Source organism: Cheilinus undulatus, linkage group 3 (genome assembly GCF_018320785.1).
Source record: "Cheilinus undulatus linkage group 3, ASM1832078v1, whole genome shotgun sequence".
In the NCBI taxonomy this organism is placed as follows: Eukaryota; Metazoa; Chordata; class Actinopteri; order Labriformes; family Labridae; genus Cheilinus; species Cheilinus undulatus.
In genome coordinates this window covers 28,937,419-28,958,127 of record NC_054867.1, presented here as the reverse complement: position 1 = coordinate 28,958,127, position 20,709 = coordinate 28,937,419, and the positions used below count along the sequence as shown (strand labels likewise).

General features: G+C 38.6%; 1 protein-coding gene across 1 annotated transcript in view; it reads left to right on the top strand.

Moving 5' to 3' along the window:
• Window positions 1–938: 938 nt before the first annotated feature.
• The window catches only part of col7a1 (collagen, type VII, alpha 1), a 92,187-nt gene continuing 72,416 nt past the window's right edge, over window positions 939–20,709 (top strand). The window contains exons 1-9 of the mRNA XM_041783577.1: window positions 939–1,066; window positions 15,386–15,458; window positions 15,594–15,774; window positions 15,877–16,033; window positions 16,151–16,244; window positions 16,331–16,489; window positions 16,567–16,724; window positions 17,329–17,458; window positions 17,538–17,657. Coding sequence (XP_041639511.1) covers window positions 15,395–15,458; window positions 15,594–15,774; window positions 15,877–16,033; window positions 16,151–16,244; window positions 16,331–16,489; window positions 16,567–16,724; window positions 17,329–17,458; window positions 17,538–17,657 — 1,063 coding nt within the window. The 5' untranslated portion in view covers window positions 939–1,066; window positions 15,386–15,394. The remainder of the gene's footprint in view (window positions 1,067–15,385; window positions 15,459–15,593; window positions 15,775–15,876; window positions 16,034–16,150; window positions 16,245–16,330; window positions 16,490–16,566; window positions 16,725–17,328; window positions 17,459–17,537; window positions 17,658–20,709) is intronic.

Below are 20,709 nucleotides of genomic sequence, written 5' to 3'. Positions count from 1 at the left end.
CATACCCCATACCTAGGCTAGCTACTTATCACTAGGTTAAAATTTTCTGCCCTATCAGTTGATAGCTGACCAAACACAAAAGCAAACAAACAAACAAATAAATAAAGTAAAACTTAGTTCTATTTCAGTGGACATTACTGGGCATGATGCCAATGATTTAGGTGGTTAAGCTAACTTGACTGGGGTTTTGACACAAGTACAATCTTGTGCCACTTACAGGTTTTTGTAGACTGCCCTGCATTTTTAGGTCGGTCAGTAAAATTAGGTCGGTAAGTAAAATTTGACCTGTCTATAACTGCCCTTACTGTATGAAAAAAAGCCTAACAGTATCAACTGAAGCTTCATGATGCAAGCTAGTTAGCCACCATTTACAGTAGATGAGAACGTAGCTAGCTTCTTTCAGAGCTCACACTGTCAGCTTTAACAGTATGTTTGCTAACTCAGTAAAGTTTTGTGAAAATGTGAACTTCATACCAGAACTGTAAGGTATTGTTTTGTTTTTCAAACCGCATATTCCAAAGTCGCTGAGTAAGGTGTGCTGTCTATAAGCCAATGCGTTTAATTTCGCATAATATTGTGTGACCCTGAGTGCCCTGCTTCACCCGGAAAAGTAACGGGATTAATGGGCTAATGTTTCTGCTTCACTTAGTCACACCGGTTGCTTGCAGACAGGAGCAGGGTGGGACAAGAGAAGAGAATGAGGCTGGAAAAAAAAGAGAAAGGGAGAGCTTAGGACTCCCCTTCAGGCATCCGAACAAGTCTGGACTGTTCTGCTGCTGCCTGTGTTCAACCCACGCTTTTCAAGGCAGCCTCGGGAAACAGAAATAGCGATTACAGTCCTGGCAGTCTCCTGCAGGGATGCACCGACACAAGTTCACGTCTTGAGCTACAGTGGATGATCGTGGAGTTGCTTTTCTGGGCATTTCGAAGTTGTGATCACTGAGTGGGACTAACATAACTTCTGTGTGTCCAGACATTGCACGGAGGAGATAGGGCTGGATATGCCACAGGTGGAAAAGCGGGGAGCGGCAAGCTGTTGCCCGGTGCACGGAGCAGACATCCCCAGGTAAGATGACGCAAAGGCGGGGAAGAGGAGGGTTTGTGCTGGGCTGTGTAGGAGCTCTAATGTGCACTTTAATTTTGGGAAATTAGAGAGAATACTGCTGTAATTCAGGGCTGGAGTTGTGCACAGCGTGCAAGCTGCAGTTTTGTATTAAAGGCTCTAGGGATATAGCTCAGTGTTATGTCTGAGATATCACTCATGGATGGATGAATATTAATTTACTAAGCAAGTACATGCTGGTAAGATTATCTCCTATAGCCCGCTGTTCCTATAGGGTACTTATCAGAATTGTAGCCAATACACCATAAGCCTATTGATCACCCTGCAGCAAAAAACCTGACTTTGAACAAGACCAAGCAGAGCATTCATCACCTCTTTTTCAACCTTTCTGACATGTAATCCTATTAAAATAATCAGCTTTACAAGAGTGCAGTTTATCAGATGATCCCTCGGGGTTGTAAGACAGAAAAACATTTTATTTAATTTAAAATTAAAAATGGTAGAACCATGAGAAAATTGGTTGTAATACTCTTTTGCCCTTGCAGACACTGCCTGCATTAGTGTTCATTACAGTAGCACAGGGCAGTAGGGGATACACAAGCACACTGACCTGAGCTGAACTCATTTAGTGATGGGGCACTACTCCTGCTGACGTCCATGATGCTGCACAGAGGGAAGGGAATCTCACTCCCCCACTTCCTCCTCTGCCTTTTTAATCTTGATTTGTTTCCATTGTCTGTTCCTCTCCTCAGGGCATCCTTGGCTTTGCTGTGGTTTACCTCACGCAAACGCAAAAAATCCCCTTAATAATGTCTCAACCCCATTTATTGGGCCCTGATTAGACTATTCCTATCTGCCCCACTTACACCCTCTTTCCTCCTCTATCATCTTTTCGTTCACTGCATTGTTGCAGACTTACTCTGTTAAGTTTCTGGCATGCCACAAAAGCAGAGGATTGCAGTCTGGACTGATCCCAAGTGTGCCGTCTGTAGAGGACTGATACTCGTTACTGTGTGTGTTTGATGTGTTTTTCAGACATTCTTTGATATCCGTGCTTGAGGTTTTGTGAAGAACTTTGTTTTTTATGCAGTGTTGAACTTTGAAAATCTTATAAACAATGGGGTACTTTTTGGAACAAAAATATACGACACTTGTCTTTAGTATATATGTGTATTTGTTTTGTTAGTGGTGCCTTAATTGCTCTTGGCTGTGTTTATGTTGGATTAACCCAGCTTTAACCAAAGAGGTATTGACTTTTCTTCTCAGTTCATTCATGTCTTTGAATGAGAGAGATGACCCACTGATGAAAGCAGTTATTACGCTGATTTAGACCATCTGGCTTTTCTTCATAACAATAAAAAGCTTGTGAAATACTTAACACGGATTAAATCAGTGATTCTTTTGAAACCTTTTCCAATAAAGAGTCACAAAAAGCTGTTGTTTTAGTACTTTAGTTTGGTTTGGATGAAAAATAGATTGTCTGTAGTCTGTTAAGCCTGGAGGTGCTGCACTGGACTTGAAGGTGGAGGTGAAATGTTTCATGGTCAGTTGCTTCTGTTTTTGACTCCCTGACAGTCTTAAAAGGGCCTGTGTACACAGTTTTGGTGCTGGAAGCACTTGTTTCAATAAGTGGTGTCAGTCAATAAATTTTTTTAATCAAATAATTGTAGGCTTTATAATAATTTAATCGCAATTAATCACATATGTTAATAATGTTATTGCATTGCTGGGAGATTTAATAATAGAAATAACAAAACATTTTTAATTGGTATTAAAACTTTTTATTAGCTTTTTAAACATAGGAAGTGGAGACCAAGGACAGATTGTCCACTCACTACTCAATCTAGGATGGTGTTGGTCTGTAGATTATGGATTTTATCCATAAAATTATGAAAATTAAGAGCACAGAGAATTTTTACATGAGTTGCAATCAAAATAACAAAGCTTCTTTAGCTGGTTGCGTGATGGCATTAGGGTGTGATTCATCAGCATACCTTTTTTAATTAACCTTTTTTAAATTAAACCTACAGTGAAACTAGTTAAGTTATAACTTAGCTGTGTCATTGTTTGGTAGCACCAGGACATAATGATCTTCACTAGCAGAGCTTTCCATCCAAAAAGACCAAAATATTGTCTCAGATATGATATTGTCACTTTATTTAACCAATCAAAAGCATTTTTAACCCAGTGTTTGTTCTGGTGCTGCCTCTCGTGTCAAATTGTCTCTAAACTGGCTAATGTCTTAAAACAACTTGTGCTAACAGCCATTCATCCTCAAACAGTGCCGCGTGTGGATGAAAACATGACAAATAATTTTGCCTTGGTGATTATTAAAGCCTACAGCCTAAACCTAGAGCCAGAATAAAGTAACAACTCTGACCTCAAATGGTGAAATCGCTAATAACATGAGATAATTTAAAGGGGGTCGGTGGAAATGATCCCCACTCATGGAAAACAACTGTTACTGATTATGGAGAACGCACTGCTGACACCCAGTTGGTGGTCAATTCTTCTGCTCCTTGTCATCCTCCAAGTTATCCCAGTGCTCAATACTGTAACCATGACGGCCATATTTTACGGAGGACTTTACACCTAGTAGGAGGTAGGTGTAATATTTAGGTTGTAACTTCAGCATAGGGAAGTATCTCAGCAGGTGTAACACCTTAAATTTTAGTAGTGCTTAAACTCTGTTGTAAGTAAAAACTTAAGTCAAACTAGGCTATGTTTAGACTTACGCACAGCTGGTGCAACGCATTGATAGAATTTTCCTCTGCAGCCCCTGATAAATTTCTGTGTGAAATTAGGGTAGGCCAATATGTGTATGAGCAGGAAGCATAGAGGATAATTTACAGCAATTGTTAGGAGAGGATGGTGACTTTAATAATCTGTGACCTGCATGTGACTGGTGCAATCTCTGTTCATGTCATCATTTGACAAAGGAATATGTCAAACACACACAGCGCTGATAAAGAGGCAGAATCCGTTGCTTTATCTGCTATTCCTGCCCACCTCCCCTCTGACAGGGATAGTCTCAGACTGTGAAGTATATGTATGAACATGCAACTGAAGAAGATTTCAGGCGCAGCCCACCAGAAATTTTCAGGACACTTTTAGGGGTACATGTGTGGAAAGGGCTTTAGAGTCAGAGTCTTCTTTTCCTGAGACCTGCAGCTTATTGCTCCCAAGCTCACAAAATCCGGTTGTGTGAGCAGATTTTAAGGAGACTTTGGTAATTTACTGTGACATCCCGCCCTCCTATGACCCCCTCCATCCCCTCGTCCACTTGTGTCACACTGTCTCCGGACTGATGTTTTGCTGAGAGAGCCTGGCTCTCACACAGTCCTGTACTCTGTCACATTGCAGTGGCCTGTGGCCTGTCGCCCCCCTGGGAGAATGGCATCTCTACAAAACCACAGCCTGTGATCCTGCCTGAGCGGAGCTTTCAGAGAGCTCAGCCCAGACTCAGAACAGCTCCCACCAAAGGCTCAGGGATGAGTCCTGATCTTTATTTCTTCCTGTCATTGGAAAGTCCTTCTCTTTATCCTGTCAGTGCTGTCCCTCAGAGGGGTTTTCTCCACTTGATTCCCGATGAGGCTACTGGCATCACTTTGCTCTTTGCCTTGTGACTCTTTGCATTTTGGTAATATTCTCAGCTGGCCTGTACTTGATTTTTGTCAAAACCCAGGTGTAACAGGACCAAAGGAAGGCAATTAAAGCTTGATAAATGTATTAAAAAGGATTTCAGAAGAAGTGATTAAGTAAAAATTCTCATTACATGTAATCATTGAGTAATTGTTTACTAATCAGGTGCCATAAGAGGTGAAATGCATACTCTTAAGAGTTATTTCAGAATCAATTAAAGTATGAGAAATACCAAGATCTGTTGTTGGCAACCAAATCAGTTTAACCTCAAATATAATCAGCCCTGGGAAAGAAAGAAAAAAACGTAACATATATTTTTGATAATTATAACTTATTTCATCAAAATTCAGTTATATTTTTTCCGAACAGTCCTGTCCTCTCAACAGGGAGTGCTCAGACTTTTGCCACCACCATGGATGTTTCACAGTTTATAGTGTTTTATAGTGGTTCAAAAGAAAGACAACTGGTCATACATTATGCAGCAACATTGTGTGACCACAGGCTTGCTACAGGGGTGTCAAAACTATGGCCTGGGAGCCAACTGTAGCCCTTGGTCCATTTTAATTGGCCAACTTCAAATTCTAACAGAGGAAATATGGCCTGCATAAAAAAATGTGCTTGACTCTACTGCACATCTTGAGTACTGTTCACATGGGATTAGTATTACCTCTGGTAATTTATGAATTACCTCCTGACATTGGGGTTTGCTGCAGTGCATTTGCACGAGATGAGTGAAGTCTGTAATGTACTTGAATTGACTGATATTTCCAATGGAACATGAATTGTTTTAAGATTGTTACCTATGCACAGTAGCCACCTTTGCATGCTCTTGGAGGAATAGCAGGAATGCTAGACTATTAAGAGAGCAGGGGTGTGTGCATGTACATTTGGACAGTAGAGTTGAAATAAAAAAGATTGATATAATAAAGTCATTTTTGAACATTAGGTAGAATTTATTGACTGAAAAGGATTATTAATAACCCATTTGTGTCAAATAACTGCCTCTATTATTTTTTCAATGAGATAAAAGAGCAGAAAAAGCAGCACAGAGTGTAAAACCACATAATTAATTACCACCCTAAATTACAGAGATGCAATTTGTGATTACCTGTGGACCTCTGTGTGTACTGAAATTGGGTTGGTATTTTGCCCTGGAATTTTTACTCTGCCCTGAGATTGAAAGCATAGACGTCCTGCATGATTATTTCAGATTACCAGAGGTCCCTGGGAAATACTAATCATGTGTGAATAGCTTTTTTTTTTTAAGCACTAAATTGAGACAACAGCGTAAATGGTTAAAATGTTAACAACCGAATATTGAAACCATAATAACATGATCTTGTTTCACAATGGCCTGATAAAAAAAGCAAATGGTCAGCCAGCAAATTGCAGACAGCTGGTTCAATCACTCTGCTATCTCCTCCATCTCAAGGTCTGTTTTAAAAAGCATATGGCTCTAAGCATCTTCAAGCACCAACGCTCCGATAAGGTTTGTTAGCTTTGTGCAGTCTGCTCTTGTTTGTGTCTGAATGTGGAGATGAACTGTTAGCAACTCCCCTCTGGTTCATCGAGCATCATTCTCATCCTGGCCAGGAGTGGATCTAGGGCAGACTAAGCCCTCCTGAACTCTAACTGGCCATCCCAAAAACCTTAACTGTAACCTTCACTGAAGTGGTGAAGTCTGTTTTTTTTTTCTTTGAGCATTTTCACTTACCTACCTACTTATCTGCCTACATTGGATTGTTTTTACTAACTTTTATATAGTAGAGGTAAGGTAAATCAATGGTCCTGTCATCCTGATATTTTGCTGTATTTGGCCCTCAGTGAAAAGAGTTTTGACACTCGTGGCATACAACAACAGTGCTGTGCTAGTGGATAAAAAAGGGCTGAAAGCCTCGCTGACCTAGCTTACCATTAGCTCCAATTGATTCAAGCTGCTCTGTTTTTGTCAGTATTCAGCTTTTACAAGATTTTGATCAGGAGCTGAATTATCTGCAGAGGTCTCCCCCTCTGCAAACCCAGCTGTTTCGTAAAAAAAAAAGTAGTCCCCTGATATTCTGATATTCTTCAGCATGCACAAAGAGAAAAATGAGTCAAAAAATCATCCCATAGAGAACAGTTATTTATTAATGGGTATGCTGATCTTTTTTGTTCAGTTTTGATGGACTGTCATACTAGAATATAAAATGAAGATTTACAGAATTATCTGTATTTAGCTATATTTACCAAGGATTAAACCATAACTGGGCCATTTAACTCTGAAGAAAATCATAACATTTGTACAGGGTAAGGAAAGCTGATTGTTTATTTGTTTTGTTTTTTTTTTTTGGATTTTTGTGCTGGTATCTTATCAATAATTACCATTAAGCCTTTGCAAACTGTATGCCAATATCAGAAAGGATTAAACATTTCAAAGGATCGCTAATTATATTTGAAAATATGACTTTACCAGAAAGTATGAAAGCACAGATTTAGAACGTGCCCAAAAATAGTGTAGGTCTGTTGGTTTGTTGATAGTGTGGCAGGAAAGAATTCATTTCTTTGAATGTTTACTGCCACTAGATTTAGTCTCCAGCTGGTGTGTTAATGGCCTTTGAATCATTAATGCTGTAGAATTATAATTTGTTGAGGATATGACTGCTTAGAATAGACTGTGCTGTGGGTAGGAACTATGGCCAAAACACCTGGTTTTCATAAAATAATTTCATTAAATCCCTCACAGGAAAAAATAACATGAAAGGTGAGCAAGCTGGTGTGGTTTGTCTGAAGCTAATTGTACATAATTTTTTTTTTATAGGTAGAAATCTTTTAAAGTACTTTGAGTTCTGAAAAGGGAAAGGGGCATTTGGAACATATTAAACTTTATGTGTGCTGTGTTTTTGGGACTCAAAGCTCAGAAACAGTTGAGTTTGTAGGCTCTTACAGAGGGAACAAGCATTTATGGGTAATTATGAACTTCTGGCTTCAGGCAATGTCTGAAAGTTTTCATTCTTGACCAAATTAAAACAGAATATGCAAACAGATTCCCATGCTTTTTTCAGCCCTGCATGCTTTTTTATGCAAGTGCTGCAGGATTGTCTGCACGGGGGTGGGTATTCTCAGTCTGTATTTGAGTACTCTCATCATCTTAGAAACAAGTACTCACAATATATGAGTATAAAGATGTATAAATATGGTAAAAAAAAACTGTTGGACTGTAACCCACAGACATCTTTTCTTGTAAGCTTATTTGCTGTGATTGTGGCTTGTACCTTGACTTGATAGGTGTGATGAGCTTGCAGAAGCCTTCTTCTTTCACTTAACTCTAAGGGAGCATATCTCCAGTCATCATTTTGCAGGCTGATCTTCTCTGCTCTATCATAGTGATGTACGAACAGAGCTGACAAATCATTGGATTTGATGATGGTTTCTCCTTGTGCGTAGCTCCTTTTAAACCAATATTTCTCTGATGCATGTTTGGCACCACGTATCTTGCACTGCCTGTAATTGTCCTCCTTTCCAAGGTTTTCCTGACATCACTTTTCCTGGTCCCAGCTGACATTGGTGCATGTAACATTAACTGAATTTAACTATCAAAGACTAAAACAGTGTATGCCAGCTAGCTGTTCTCATCCCTCCATAATTTTTTGAAAACAAAACGAACAAAAAAAATCCCAACCCAAAACATCTTTACATGATTTTCTAGATATTTAAAAAAATAATTGCAAATTCACTTTCTTAGTAACATTGAAAAATTTTTACCTATGTAGTGTCTGTCGATAGATAAAAACCTGAGGATAGGAAAGTTAGGTGTAGCTAGAGAAGCATTAAGATTGATAAACCTGTTTAGACTGGGGGAGATATTGGTGTGCTTCTATCTTTAAAGCACTTTGTAAACCCATGTTTTTAAAAGTGCTATATAAATAAAGTTATTATTGTTATTATTATTATTATATTAAGACCTGATAGAATGTCTGCGTTTTTAAGACACATGGCTGACAAACTGCAACTTAATTTGCTGAAATGCGCTCTGAGGGAGTATGGCAGGGGCCATCAGCTACATTTGTAAAGGGCCAGCTTTTTCCTTGATGGACTCTTTGGGGGCTGGACTTTTAAAGTTAAAATAAAACAAATGTTTTGGTCTAATGAACATATTTTTGAAAATATTTTCTTTCAATGTACGCCAGTGTTTGCCTCTAAAAGTGAGATCAGTCCCTATACCATAACCAGCCAGAAGGGGGAGTTTAGCTGAATATTGCTGGGGCTGTTAGGTTCTCTATTACTGAGATTGATGCTAATATGCTGTGTCCTGATAAGTTAAAAACCCATGCAAGAAATTTTGTCAATGCCTTTGCATTGTGTTTACCAATAATGGCTGACAGATGGATTTCTGTAAAATGGATCATGGCTGTATGGATAAGAAACGGACACCTAATATACAACAATGTATTTGTCATCTGCATATTTCTGGATTTAATAATGTTTTCGGGGCTGGGTGGGAAGGTGTGTGGGGCCTGATGTGGTCCTCGTGCCACCAGTTGATGATCACCGGTGTATGGGATAAAAAAATAAAAAAAATGCTTCTAGCCTCTATAGCTTTCAGAATCTGGACTCCAATCTCAGAATCCTGATATAATCTCAGAATTCTGACTTTATATTCAGAAAATTACTCAAAAATTAAATTTTTAAGCAGCTTCTGTAGCAACTGAGGTTAGAAAATAAAGAATTTAGTTAACACTAAACTGCTGTGCAGTTTTTCATAAAACTCTAAAGTTTTGGAGGTTGTTTTCAAACATTACTTAAGATTTAAAGGGTGTTTTTCAAGTCAACTTTAGGTCTAAACGGGTTAAATTCTAGTCAGATAACTTGGCTCTGTCCAGTGCTGGCAAACAGCACTCCTAGATGTCACAAAGTAACTTGCTATAGTAGCATGTCCATTCCTCCATTCATTATGAAAATTATTTTATGCAAGATTTTCTACCAAACAATTTTGTAGCCAGTGCAGTAATTTGGACCCAGAATTTCAGTTGTAAATGTAAGGTTTATTACAGACTCCACAATCTGAGAAATTATGCTTTTTTATTTTTATATTTATTTTTAATTTATTTTTATATTTATTTTTAAATTATTTTTTATTTATTCTATTTTTTAAACTCTTTTACACAAAAATGTACTGATTCTATTCATATTTCATCTTTTAGGTTGACCCGAATACATGACGTATCTAATCATGCTTTTAAAAGACTGAAATATACATCTTATTTTGATGTCAGAGCAGATAGTGTCCCGCGCCCCCCATGAGATCCTGAACCACTGCTTTAATCAATAAAAAATAAATAAATAAATAAATAATCAATAAAAGTGCTTATTGTCAAAGCACAATTAAAAACATGTAGACACAACAGCCAGGACTCTATGATGTGTAATTGCAGTATTTCACAGATAAGTAATATTACACTAAACGTATTTTCACAAAAAAATGGAATATGATAAATAACCAAAAAGTTCTGTTTTTCTCAAAATATTTCTTTCTATAACACATTCATTTGTCCAGTCAGTCTTTTGTCTTGTGCCTTTAATCGTCAAAAAGAAAAAATGACCATCTGTTGTAAATCTTGAACAGATTCTGGATTTGGGTAAAATGCTTTGAATATTAACCGTACTTTGTTTATGTGTTCTAGTGATCATGCTTATCTTGTCAGTCTCTTCTGTAGGCTTAAAAAGGCTGACAAGCATCAGTCACTCATTAAATCTTAAACCTTCATGTGATGGTGTATTGCAGTGGCCATCAGTTGCACACTACTTTACCAATAGACCACTGAATACAAATTGTGAACTATATAGAGTATAACAGTGCTTACCTTGAATTTAGACAACACTAAATAAAATGTGCCTCAGCTCATAGTGCACTATTTTGTAAGACGAGTGTGTTTCCAGACTCATGTTTCTAGTCTCTATGCTAGGCCAAGCTAACCAGCTGCTGAGGAATAAGTTTGGTATCAGCTTTTTTTTTTAGCATGAAAGTAAACAAATGTATTATCTTAATGTCAAGATCAATACATCCCTTTCATCTTTGTTTAATAAGTGTGATGGAGGCTGAATAGTCACCTTATGACTTTTGTAACCTTCATCTACAATGTGGAAGCTCTTTAATGTAGTTTGGTGTCTGCTGTGGATGTTATCAAGCCTGCCAGCATGTGTCATCTCCAGCTGCTTTTCATGTGGTCTAGTTCTGTCGGAGGCTATCTGACAGTCGATCTGGTTTGGGTCAGAGTTTTAACAAAAATGCCAGGAGATGAAAACCACCAAATTTCAGGTGATGTGATATTCTTTACATTCCAATGCAGGCTCAGAAAAAGAACATTTCTGTCTGCTATCTTGCTGATCGCCCTCATACTATACATTTGGTTTCATCTTCTTAAGTGGTTTCTCATGGCTTTGCTGCTGCTGAAACTGTTTACGTTAGCTACCTTCGCTCTACAAAGGAGATCAGAGGTTTGGTTTGTTGGGTCAACATCTGTTGGCCATTTGCAGGAGCCACAGTGTCATGCATTACCTCTGTAAAAAGGTGACTGCTAATAGAGGTTGTCATGAAAAGCGTTGTTCCTGAAGTCATAATGGCTCTTTACTTGATCAAAATGTACCAAGCGTTCAAGCTGCGCTCAGCGACACTGAAATTCAAAATGACAGCGGCCAAAATACCAAAGGCCAGCATGAGAACATCATTTTCTCAATGTCTCAAGAACACCAAAGGTCTGTTTCCTTTTTACAGACTGGTACATGTCCATAAGGTTTTGGCATCTGTGATCCAGATGCACTTTAACCAGAGACAGACACACAATCTGTGAGTAGGAGTTGATTACAGTAGTGAAGTTTGGGGGGTTATGGGACATGCTGTGCAGATTAGTCTGATCCTCTTCTCTCCTGAGAAAGAGATAATTCTGACCTAATGACAATTTTTATCTGATGTAATGAAAGACAAAAAGGACAGAAAAAGAGAGAGAAATGTTTCTCATGGAAACTTTGTGTTTTGGTTTGTCTGCATGTATATTTTCTGTAATTTGTGTCCTTTGAAATATTTACAGGCATAGCAGAGCTGCTCATGATTTTATATAAAAGAAGAAATACAAATGAACAGTAATAAAATTTTAGCATTGTCTTGGAATGATTTTAGCTAAAATAAATGTGGATATGGTCATTTTTTAATACCATTTTTTCAATGCAAGATTTCAGTCTGCTCTTTCTAAAATTCCTTCTGTTACTGCTAAAGTATATGGAATTTTATTGGCTACAAGTTCACCTTGTGCAATGTGAAAATAGAGTTTGTGACATATAAAAATGTACCATTATCAGGATCTGTTTAAAGAGGTTAGGACCCCTTATGTGCTGTTACCCATCTGGAAACACAGGTTTGCTCTTGTTTTAGGCTTAAAATATTAGTTTTTACAGTTTTGTATTTTCAAGCTGTTTATGTGTTAAGATATGTAAGTATTATTGAAAATTTCTAACAATATATACAGATTTTCATATAGATTTTCAGTGACCATCCCTAATACCATCCGTTATTAGCGGCCCATTGTGAGCCCTGAACATTTTAAATTAATCCCCAAATATCAAACAAACACCAGACTGTCTGCTTCCCTGCTCCTCTCTCAGCTCTGCTTGACTCAGCCTCTCTTTACACAAGAGACACTTGTTGTATTTTTACAGTAAAAAAGGTGTGTATATATTGGTATATAAAATGAGTTTGAAATATACTGTATATTGGATATTGGCAGCAGTCCAATATCATGCAATGCTAAAATGTGTTATTGTTGAGGACTGGGTGTTGGGGGGTATGATGGTTCCACGGCATGCAGTAATGAGTAATTTTTAACAAGGGTAACTGTACTTTTACTTTAGTACAATACTTTCTTTTACTCTTTCCGTCTTTGTTGACTAGATGGTAGCGCGTAGCGAGAGAATGATTCCACATCACATCTATGTATAGCAAAAACTGGAGTGTTGATATCTCTGGGTCAGACTTGATTTTAACTCCCAAAGTGTAATTTTAACTTCATTCTGAGTGAAATGGTCCTAAGTGTTGGAGTTTGACAGTGTTGATTCATCAGTGTGAGTTGAACTCTGTGAAGAGTTTACTGATATAAGCTCTGTCCAATCTGAGTACAAATCTGGGGGGATGTGTGGGCAGATTTCCTCATCATGCCTTTGGGCAGTGTTTAGATGTGTTTTGTTGTGTTTGGATGCTGCCTGTTGTATGGTGAACCCTGCTAGGGTTATTTTTAGGGGTGGGAGAAAAAATCGATACAGCATAGTATCCCAATATTTTGTCTGGTGATATATTGTATCATCTTGTCCACCAAGTATCTATTTTTTAAAGTAATTGCTCATATGAACTGAAGTCTATGATAATGGAAAAATAAAATCAGTTGTTTATCCAGTGAGTTTGGCAGGGGTGATGGTCATAGAGCAGGAGAAAGTTTGTACAACAAACATGGCAGCACCAGGGGAAAGAAATAAGGAACGCAGGCAAGGCACAAATGAGATGGACATGACACATGAGGTTTGCAAGAAGTGCAACATGAAAATAAAATACTGCAGAAATACGAAAAACATGAGGGCAAGACTAATGCTAAATCAGCTAAACAGTTGAAAAATGGTATAGATCACAAGTTATCGCAATATATAGTATCACAATACTCACTGTATTGCAAAATGTTTAAAAACGCAACAATTTCAAAGCGTTACCCAAGTATCGTGATAAATATCATGGGCCCACGAGTGATTCCCACCCCTAGTTATTTTGCTCATGTTTCTGGTCAGTTGTTGTTGTTCTTGATGTGAGATACACCGTGGGTGAAGTTATCCAGTGAGTAGGGATCCTGCCTGTGACCTAAGGTACTCCTTAAGGACAGATAGTGCACATTCTTCATCAGTATGCATTGCCTTGCTTTGAGGTTGATTCTCTGCCTTATTCTTGCCAGAGGAGGCTCACCATGCCACAGATTTTTGAGAGTAACTGCAGCCCTGAAATATTTAACACATTTAAAGTATAGTTTAAATATTTGTAATGTGGATAGATCTTGACACTTTTAAAGTGTTAAATTTCATTCCATATTAGTTTAATTTACACCTGTCAATTTTGCTGTGTATTTAACTTTATTAAAGAGATTTGACTTTACCTGAGCAACCTGGTTGGTGATCTGTTCTCTTTTTGTTCTAGCAATAAGGAAAGATGATTTTTTACTGTACAACTCAGCAGAAGCTACTCAGTACTAATAGCAAACTTTAAATTAAATAATTCTTCCTTTACTCGATTAGATTTATAAACCAGTACTTTTACTTTTACCTAAGTAAATTTTAACCAGAGTAACTGTCCCTTTACTTGCGTACAATGGTTGTGTACTTTTTCCTCTGGAATTAGGGCGTATTGTGGTTTCTGAAATTGGGGTATGATGTATACATACCCAAACACAAAATGAGATTCGTAAAACACCCGATCATATCTCGGATACTCACGCCATGTAAACGCAGTCATTGTGTGCAAGTGTCAGACACCCATTTCATAACACAGCAGAGAGAAAACAAACTTTCTGCCTTTAAAAGCTGTAAAGTGACATGACAGGCCATAAGGGACCAGTATCTTTTAATCATTCCTCTGTTTTTATTTCCACTTAATTATAGCTATGAAAAAATGTTCTGCTGTGGAGTGAGAGGTTGAAAACAACATATAAAAAAAGTTGAGAAATGCTTTGTGTTCAAGACTTGAGTCATACATATTCAGACCATTTTAGAAGGCAGTGGAGTCAAAAACATCAGCACGAAGCCTTTAACTGCAACATATGCCTAGTAAAATATAAACATGCAAGCCCTTGATATTACTATGTCCAAAATATTAACTGGTGTCAAGAGAGACAGAAGTTGACAAGAATCAGCTGTGTTATTTACAGCTATGAAGGTTTATGTTGTATTCCCCATATGTCTATGATGGGATTGCGTGTTTAGGAGATACTTAGGCAGATCATCTACTCTCTAATTTCATCTGTACTTTCAGTACAAGCTAGCTTTTTACTATTCCAGATTTGGACTAACCCAAGCCCCACTGTAATGCTGACTCTTTGTAGCCCTGAAACAGCGGAATGCAACAAGGAGCTTGCATAGGATAATTAAACAGGATTTAATTGGAGGTGAGACAGACATTTAAATCAAGAAAACATGTTCAAAGAGATGAGGCAGGCTGGGAGGAGGGATATCAAAGATGGGAGGTGGGTTAGAGCAGGTACAGGCAGGATTAATAGTTACAAATGTCAGTCAGCACAGTCAGTCAGACAAAAACAAAGCAGAACTTCCCTACCCTACATATGACAGGAAACAAAAGATTAATGGGTTGTAGATGAATTGGAAAGTGACAAAATCATGCAGCTAGCAGAAAGAGGAAATTCAATGTGGATGAATAGTAAGCATCTAAGTGAAGGCAGAAATTCTTAAATGACCTGAAGACACATGGAAAGGAATATAAGAGAGAGCAGGAGTAAATAAATAAAAACAAGGCCCTTAAAATTGGCAAGCATGTTTTCCGGAGATACTTAACCAGCAGTTATTGTTGGATTAGAGAGAAATAAAAAGAACAGCATTATTTAACTGTATTTCTGTAAGAATTTGGATTGCTCAACACAAAAACTGCTATTTTTTTGTTCCCAGGTTTTGAAGATGTGGAGCTGGGCATTTACTTTGACCGTCCTCCTCCACTCCATTAAAAAGGCTGAATCTCAAGGTAAAAATAAAATTATCTTCTCATTTTCCCTCCAACACCCCAGATAACAGTGTTTCCTTGAGAGTTTTTGTGTTGATTTATTTTTAACGTTCATCTTTATGCCCGCCAGTGTAATCTCAACACTTGTCCTCACAGGTAGATGCAACAATGTTCAAGGAGCAGATATTGTCTTCCTCGTGGATGGCTCCTCCAGTATTGGCAGAGCTAACTTCTTGCAGGTGAAAGGCTTTATGGCTGGCATTGTAAAGCCATTCGCCAGTGCTGTCAGCGAGACAGGGATACGATTTGGGGCCATTCAGTACAGTGACACCTCCAGGTGAAGAGCAGGAATCAGTGCACTACTTTCATGTGTATGCAATGAAGCTAATTTCACTGCAGGTACAGAATGAGCTGTTAATGCATGTGTCTTTCACTGCAGAGTTGAATTTACGTTCACTACGTACCTGAATGGCACTGAGCTGGTCAATGCTGTGCAAAATCTGAACTATAAGGGCGGAAACACTCGCACTGGTGCTGGTCTGAAGTTTGTTGCTGATAACTTCTTCAACCCTGCGACCATCCGAAATGTTCCAAAGGTCTGAGGAAGCTGTTCAGTCATGGTTAAGAATTATTAGATTTATTTTATTGGTTTATTTACACAAACATTTTATCTGTGTTTCATATATTCTCTGTTTGACCCACTTGTCTTTTAGATCACTATCCTGATCACAGATGGGAAGTCACAAGACAATGTCCAGGAGCCAGCACAGAAACTGCGCAGTCAAGGAGTGTTTGTTTTTGCAGTTGGTAGGTGTCTTCTCTGTGTTAACAAACATTCTCATCAGCCTCTCTGATATCTTTTTAACCCTGTCAATTCAACTTGTGTTTGTCAGGTATAAAGAGTGCAGACAGGAATGAATTGGCTCAGATCTCCTCGCAGCCCAGCAGTGATTTCACCTCCTTTGTTGGGGACTTCAAACTGCTGAACACACTTCTTCCTCTTGTGAGCCCAAGAGTGTGTTCGAAAGCAGGAGGAGTGTATGCTAGTGATGGTAAGTGTGGTAAATTAACTAGCATGAACTCGACATAATTGTATTATGTCTGACCGAAACCTTTCCTCTTCTCTCAGAGGCCTTCTCTGGTCCCTCCAACATCCAGTTCACAAGCCAGACGTCTGACTCTCTTAGGTTTCGTTGGAGTCTGGCAGGGGGGCCTGTGAGTGGCTATGTGGTCCAGTACGTCCCCCTCTCTGGACTGGGTCAGCCTATAACGTCTGAACTACGCCAGGTTAATCACTAAATCATCCATTTTTTGGAGTTTAACCTTCTGAATAATTTTTTTTACCTTATCTTGTACAAGGTTTGAATAGCCTTTTAAACACAGCTGCATTGATGATACTAAAAAAATAGCTAACCTTGCTTTGGGGGTGGTGGGGTCACTGAATATGACATGTCTTCATCTGGATGGGTTGCTGGATCCCAATACTTTATGCATGTATTTGGATTGTGAAAATAGCTCTTTACAAAACTTGAAATATTAAGGTCAGGGTATTGTTACTTGCCCAGGTGGTGATGGATATTCCTGAATATTGGTATGACCTAGACTGAAGTTGCAAATCAGTTTTTAGAAGCTAAATTCTTCCAAAGAAACACTTACCATCATTTCAGGCTGAGTATAAACATGTCTGATGGGTGGATCTCCTTCATGTAAGGTGCTGTAGAGATTAAATTTTGGCAGAGCAAAGAGTGAAATTCCCCTCTGTGTACCCTGGCAGACAAGCTAAAGATAGAAGAATGCCACAACTCAGCCATCTGTCATTATACATCTGTGCTTCATTCTGCTAAAACTTGTTTAAGACTTTACAAAGCTGACCTCTTCTTTGCACCTGCAGGAGACCCTGCCTTCTACTCAGAGGAACTTTATTGCTCGAGAGCTGAGGTCAGGAACTGACTATCTGGTGACTGTCATCGCCCAGTACCCCAACAGTGTAGGGGAGTCTGTCTCTGCCAAGCAAAGAACCAGTGAGTATTTCACGGCAGAAAGACATCAGCCAAAACAAAGTCTTATTCAGTTGAAATGTCTGATTTTCGACTCATACAGGGTCTCTGCCTGGGGTCTCCAGTCTACGTCTGATTCAGGCAGGCTTCTTCTCTCTGTCTGTGGGCTGGGATCAGCCTTCATCTCCTGTTCAGGGCTACAGACTGACTTATGGGCCACGAGGTCAGACACAAATACTTCTGTTCCTCCCTTTCACTGTCGTTCTTGATATACCTCACAAGCTTGCACAAATGCATCAGGTTACCTTTAAATTAGGAATACCTTACCATCCATCAGTCTATTATTCACTTGGGTTAGAGGGGGGTCCAAGTCAGTTCCAATTGTCATTGAGGTGAGATGTGGGATATAATAGCTGTGTCCAAATAAGGGATCATATCCTAAAGAGTGTGCATTTCAAGACAGTTGTGTCATTGTCCCATTTTGAAGGCTTCTTCAGATGTGACCGATAAATGTGCCTCCATTCCCTGGCAAACGGAGGTCCACATGGTGCATTATTTGTGGCCTAATGTATCTGTAAATTCACAGAAATTTGGGTTTGCCCTTTCTCCAATGCTGTCAAGATCACAAACACCCTTTGTAAATTAGGTTATGTTAAATATTCTAATTATGTTTGTACAGTATGATTTTTTATTATGTTTGTTTGTATTAGTTGTGTCACAAACAATCTGCTCATCTTATTTTCCTTTGCTTTATTCCCTCATAGACACACATAAAAACACAGTTTTGTGCCTGAAAAGGGTTGCATGGTGAATGGTGTACTAAAGACTTGAATTTCAACTCATAAAGGAGAACATGAGAAGCTCATTCTTGAGACAGAGAAGGACTGCTAATATTTTGAGTGTCATCTGAGAGTCACTGAGCACTGTGTGCTGACGTCAGATTAACGGCACACTATGCATCTGACATGGCAACAGCTAATGCAGCAATTGTCAAAATGTGAGGTGGGCCTTTTCTGATGGGTCCCAGAGAACTTGTGGGAAACATGCATGAAAGTGATTTGCTTAGCTAACTTCTACCACATGTAGGGCAAAATGGAAAGATGCTTAGATTGAGAGGAGAGTGAGCAGAAAAAACAGGAAGTAAAGTATAGATTTTCCTGGACTGGTCCTGATGATACTCTGAGACCACGGTTTATAATTTGCACAAAGGTGTAAGCCAATGACAGCATGAGTCAATAGAAAAGTCTGATGTCATAATGAGACACAGCGCCAAAGTTGGAGTGACCAAACCACAGGAGTTTTTTGACAGGAAGCTAAGTGAATTTCAGTCATAGAAAAAAACAACAGAGATATTTAGCGCTTCAATTTCCAAGGCAACCTGTGTGAGTGCAGGCTTTGGGAGTTGACAATGATCAAAGGCAAAGCAGATCATTCTCCACTGAAGGTAAAGGATGATCTGCAGTTATTTCGTTTCAGAGCTCAACCCTACACCAGCTTCACAGAGGCAGAACCTCTATTTTTTATGGGGATGGGGGATACAGGATACAGTATGATCACTCTCCCACACTTTGAAAACCCTTGACCTACAGTATGTGTAAGCCTGACATGTAAACTATGGTGACACTTTAGATTTGCTTTTTAAAATAAAAACCTAATCTTTTTTTTCTCTATAATGCCCACGTTTCTACGCAGTACTTTTATCCTGAAAGTTCTTAATTATGGGAGTTGCTTGCAAAGTTTCACAGCTCTTTCTTGGGGTGCTGGATAAACTTTCTTCGAAAAACTGTGTAGTCTGTAGACTGTATGCTGTGTTAGCAATATAAAACGTCATCTGTTGTTAGTTGTTAGTTTTTAATGCAAGACCTTATTCTATGAATGTAAGCAAGTTTATTTTAAGCTGTGTGAATTCCTTTGTTAATCTTTGCAGCTATTTCTACTTTAGTCTTTAGATTGAAATGCCTTGAAGTGATATTTTGCAATATTTAAAATTATTGGAAGTGTAAAACAATGATATCCATGCTCTATCAATACTTTAATTATTGATTATATACTGATGACAATACTGACATATGTTGAATGTTCTCTACCCAATCTCTGCTTGTGCTCTATGCACAGTTGAGAAATATGGCTTTTGGATGTCCATTAGTCCAGTATTAACATTTGAGTCTCTGTGACCAAAACTATATGTACTTTTGGCCGAGTTTTTATGATCAAAGATCTTTTTAGCTAGTCTTAGTCTTGTCTTCCTTATGGAATAAAGGTTGTTGATTAACATTTTTAGTCATGGTTTTAGTCAGTGAAGTTAACACTGGTGAATTGGACTTTAGCTTGTTCATTTGACTTGTGAACAACAGTGCTAACACTCAGTCCTGCACTTTGAGACCCCTTATTATCAGTATCTGCATTTTAAAGTATTTCACTTAATGTCAAATGAGCAGATCAGAGGATCTGCTTGTGTGAGACTCATCGATGGTGATGTGTATCACAACAATCGTTCTAAACTAACAGTGCAGGAAAGCATTGAAAGCAAGCAGCTGCAGAAATTAATGTATTAAAATTAACTTTATTTTTAACATGAGATGTCACACTTTGGTGTGTGCATTAATGGGAGGAATGTATCTCTGTTAATCAAAACGAGCTCTGAATACAGCTGGATTTATTCTGTGCTTTCTGCATTTTCTGAGAGAGAAGATCAACTAGAGGTCATGTGTAAAGAACCTGAACACATTAAGACAACATCTCATCTTTTGAGCTTTAAAAAAACGTGACAAAGTATTTTTTATGCTCTGTTGACTGCTGACAGAGTTATCTTGTCAACTACAAATAATGTCTGGCAGAATGGAGGTTGATTAAAGAGAAGCAGAAAAAGGAGCTGCAGGAATCAATAACAGTTAACGTGCTGGTAGCAAGTTTGAAACATGTCAAGAATGTACAGCATTTAAAGCTGCATACAGGAACATGAGCGTCTCTAACACCTCAGACCCTCAGGCACTGACTGTCAGTGTGGATTTTTATTGCCCATTCATTACCTTAAATATCAAGTACATTTTATCATCACCAGTACTGAAGTAACAAAGATACTGAACTCTCGTACTTATGTCACAGATCGGCACGTTTTTTTGTCCTTGTGTTTTTAGAGACAGGGTGTGGCACAGATCATAGCGCTGTTTGAATGTCTGGGTGCTTATGACATGATTCAGGAGGAGAGAAAAGTGGCCCCTGAGGGCTGATATAAACACTCTCGCACTCTTTACCGTGTGGCAGGAGTGCCAGTC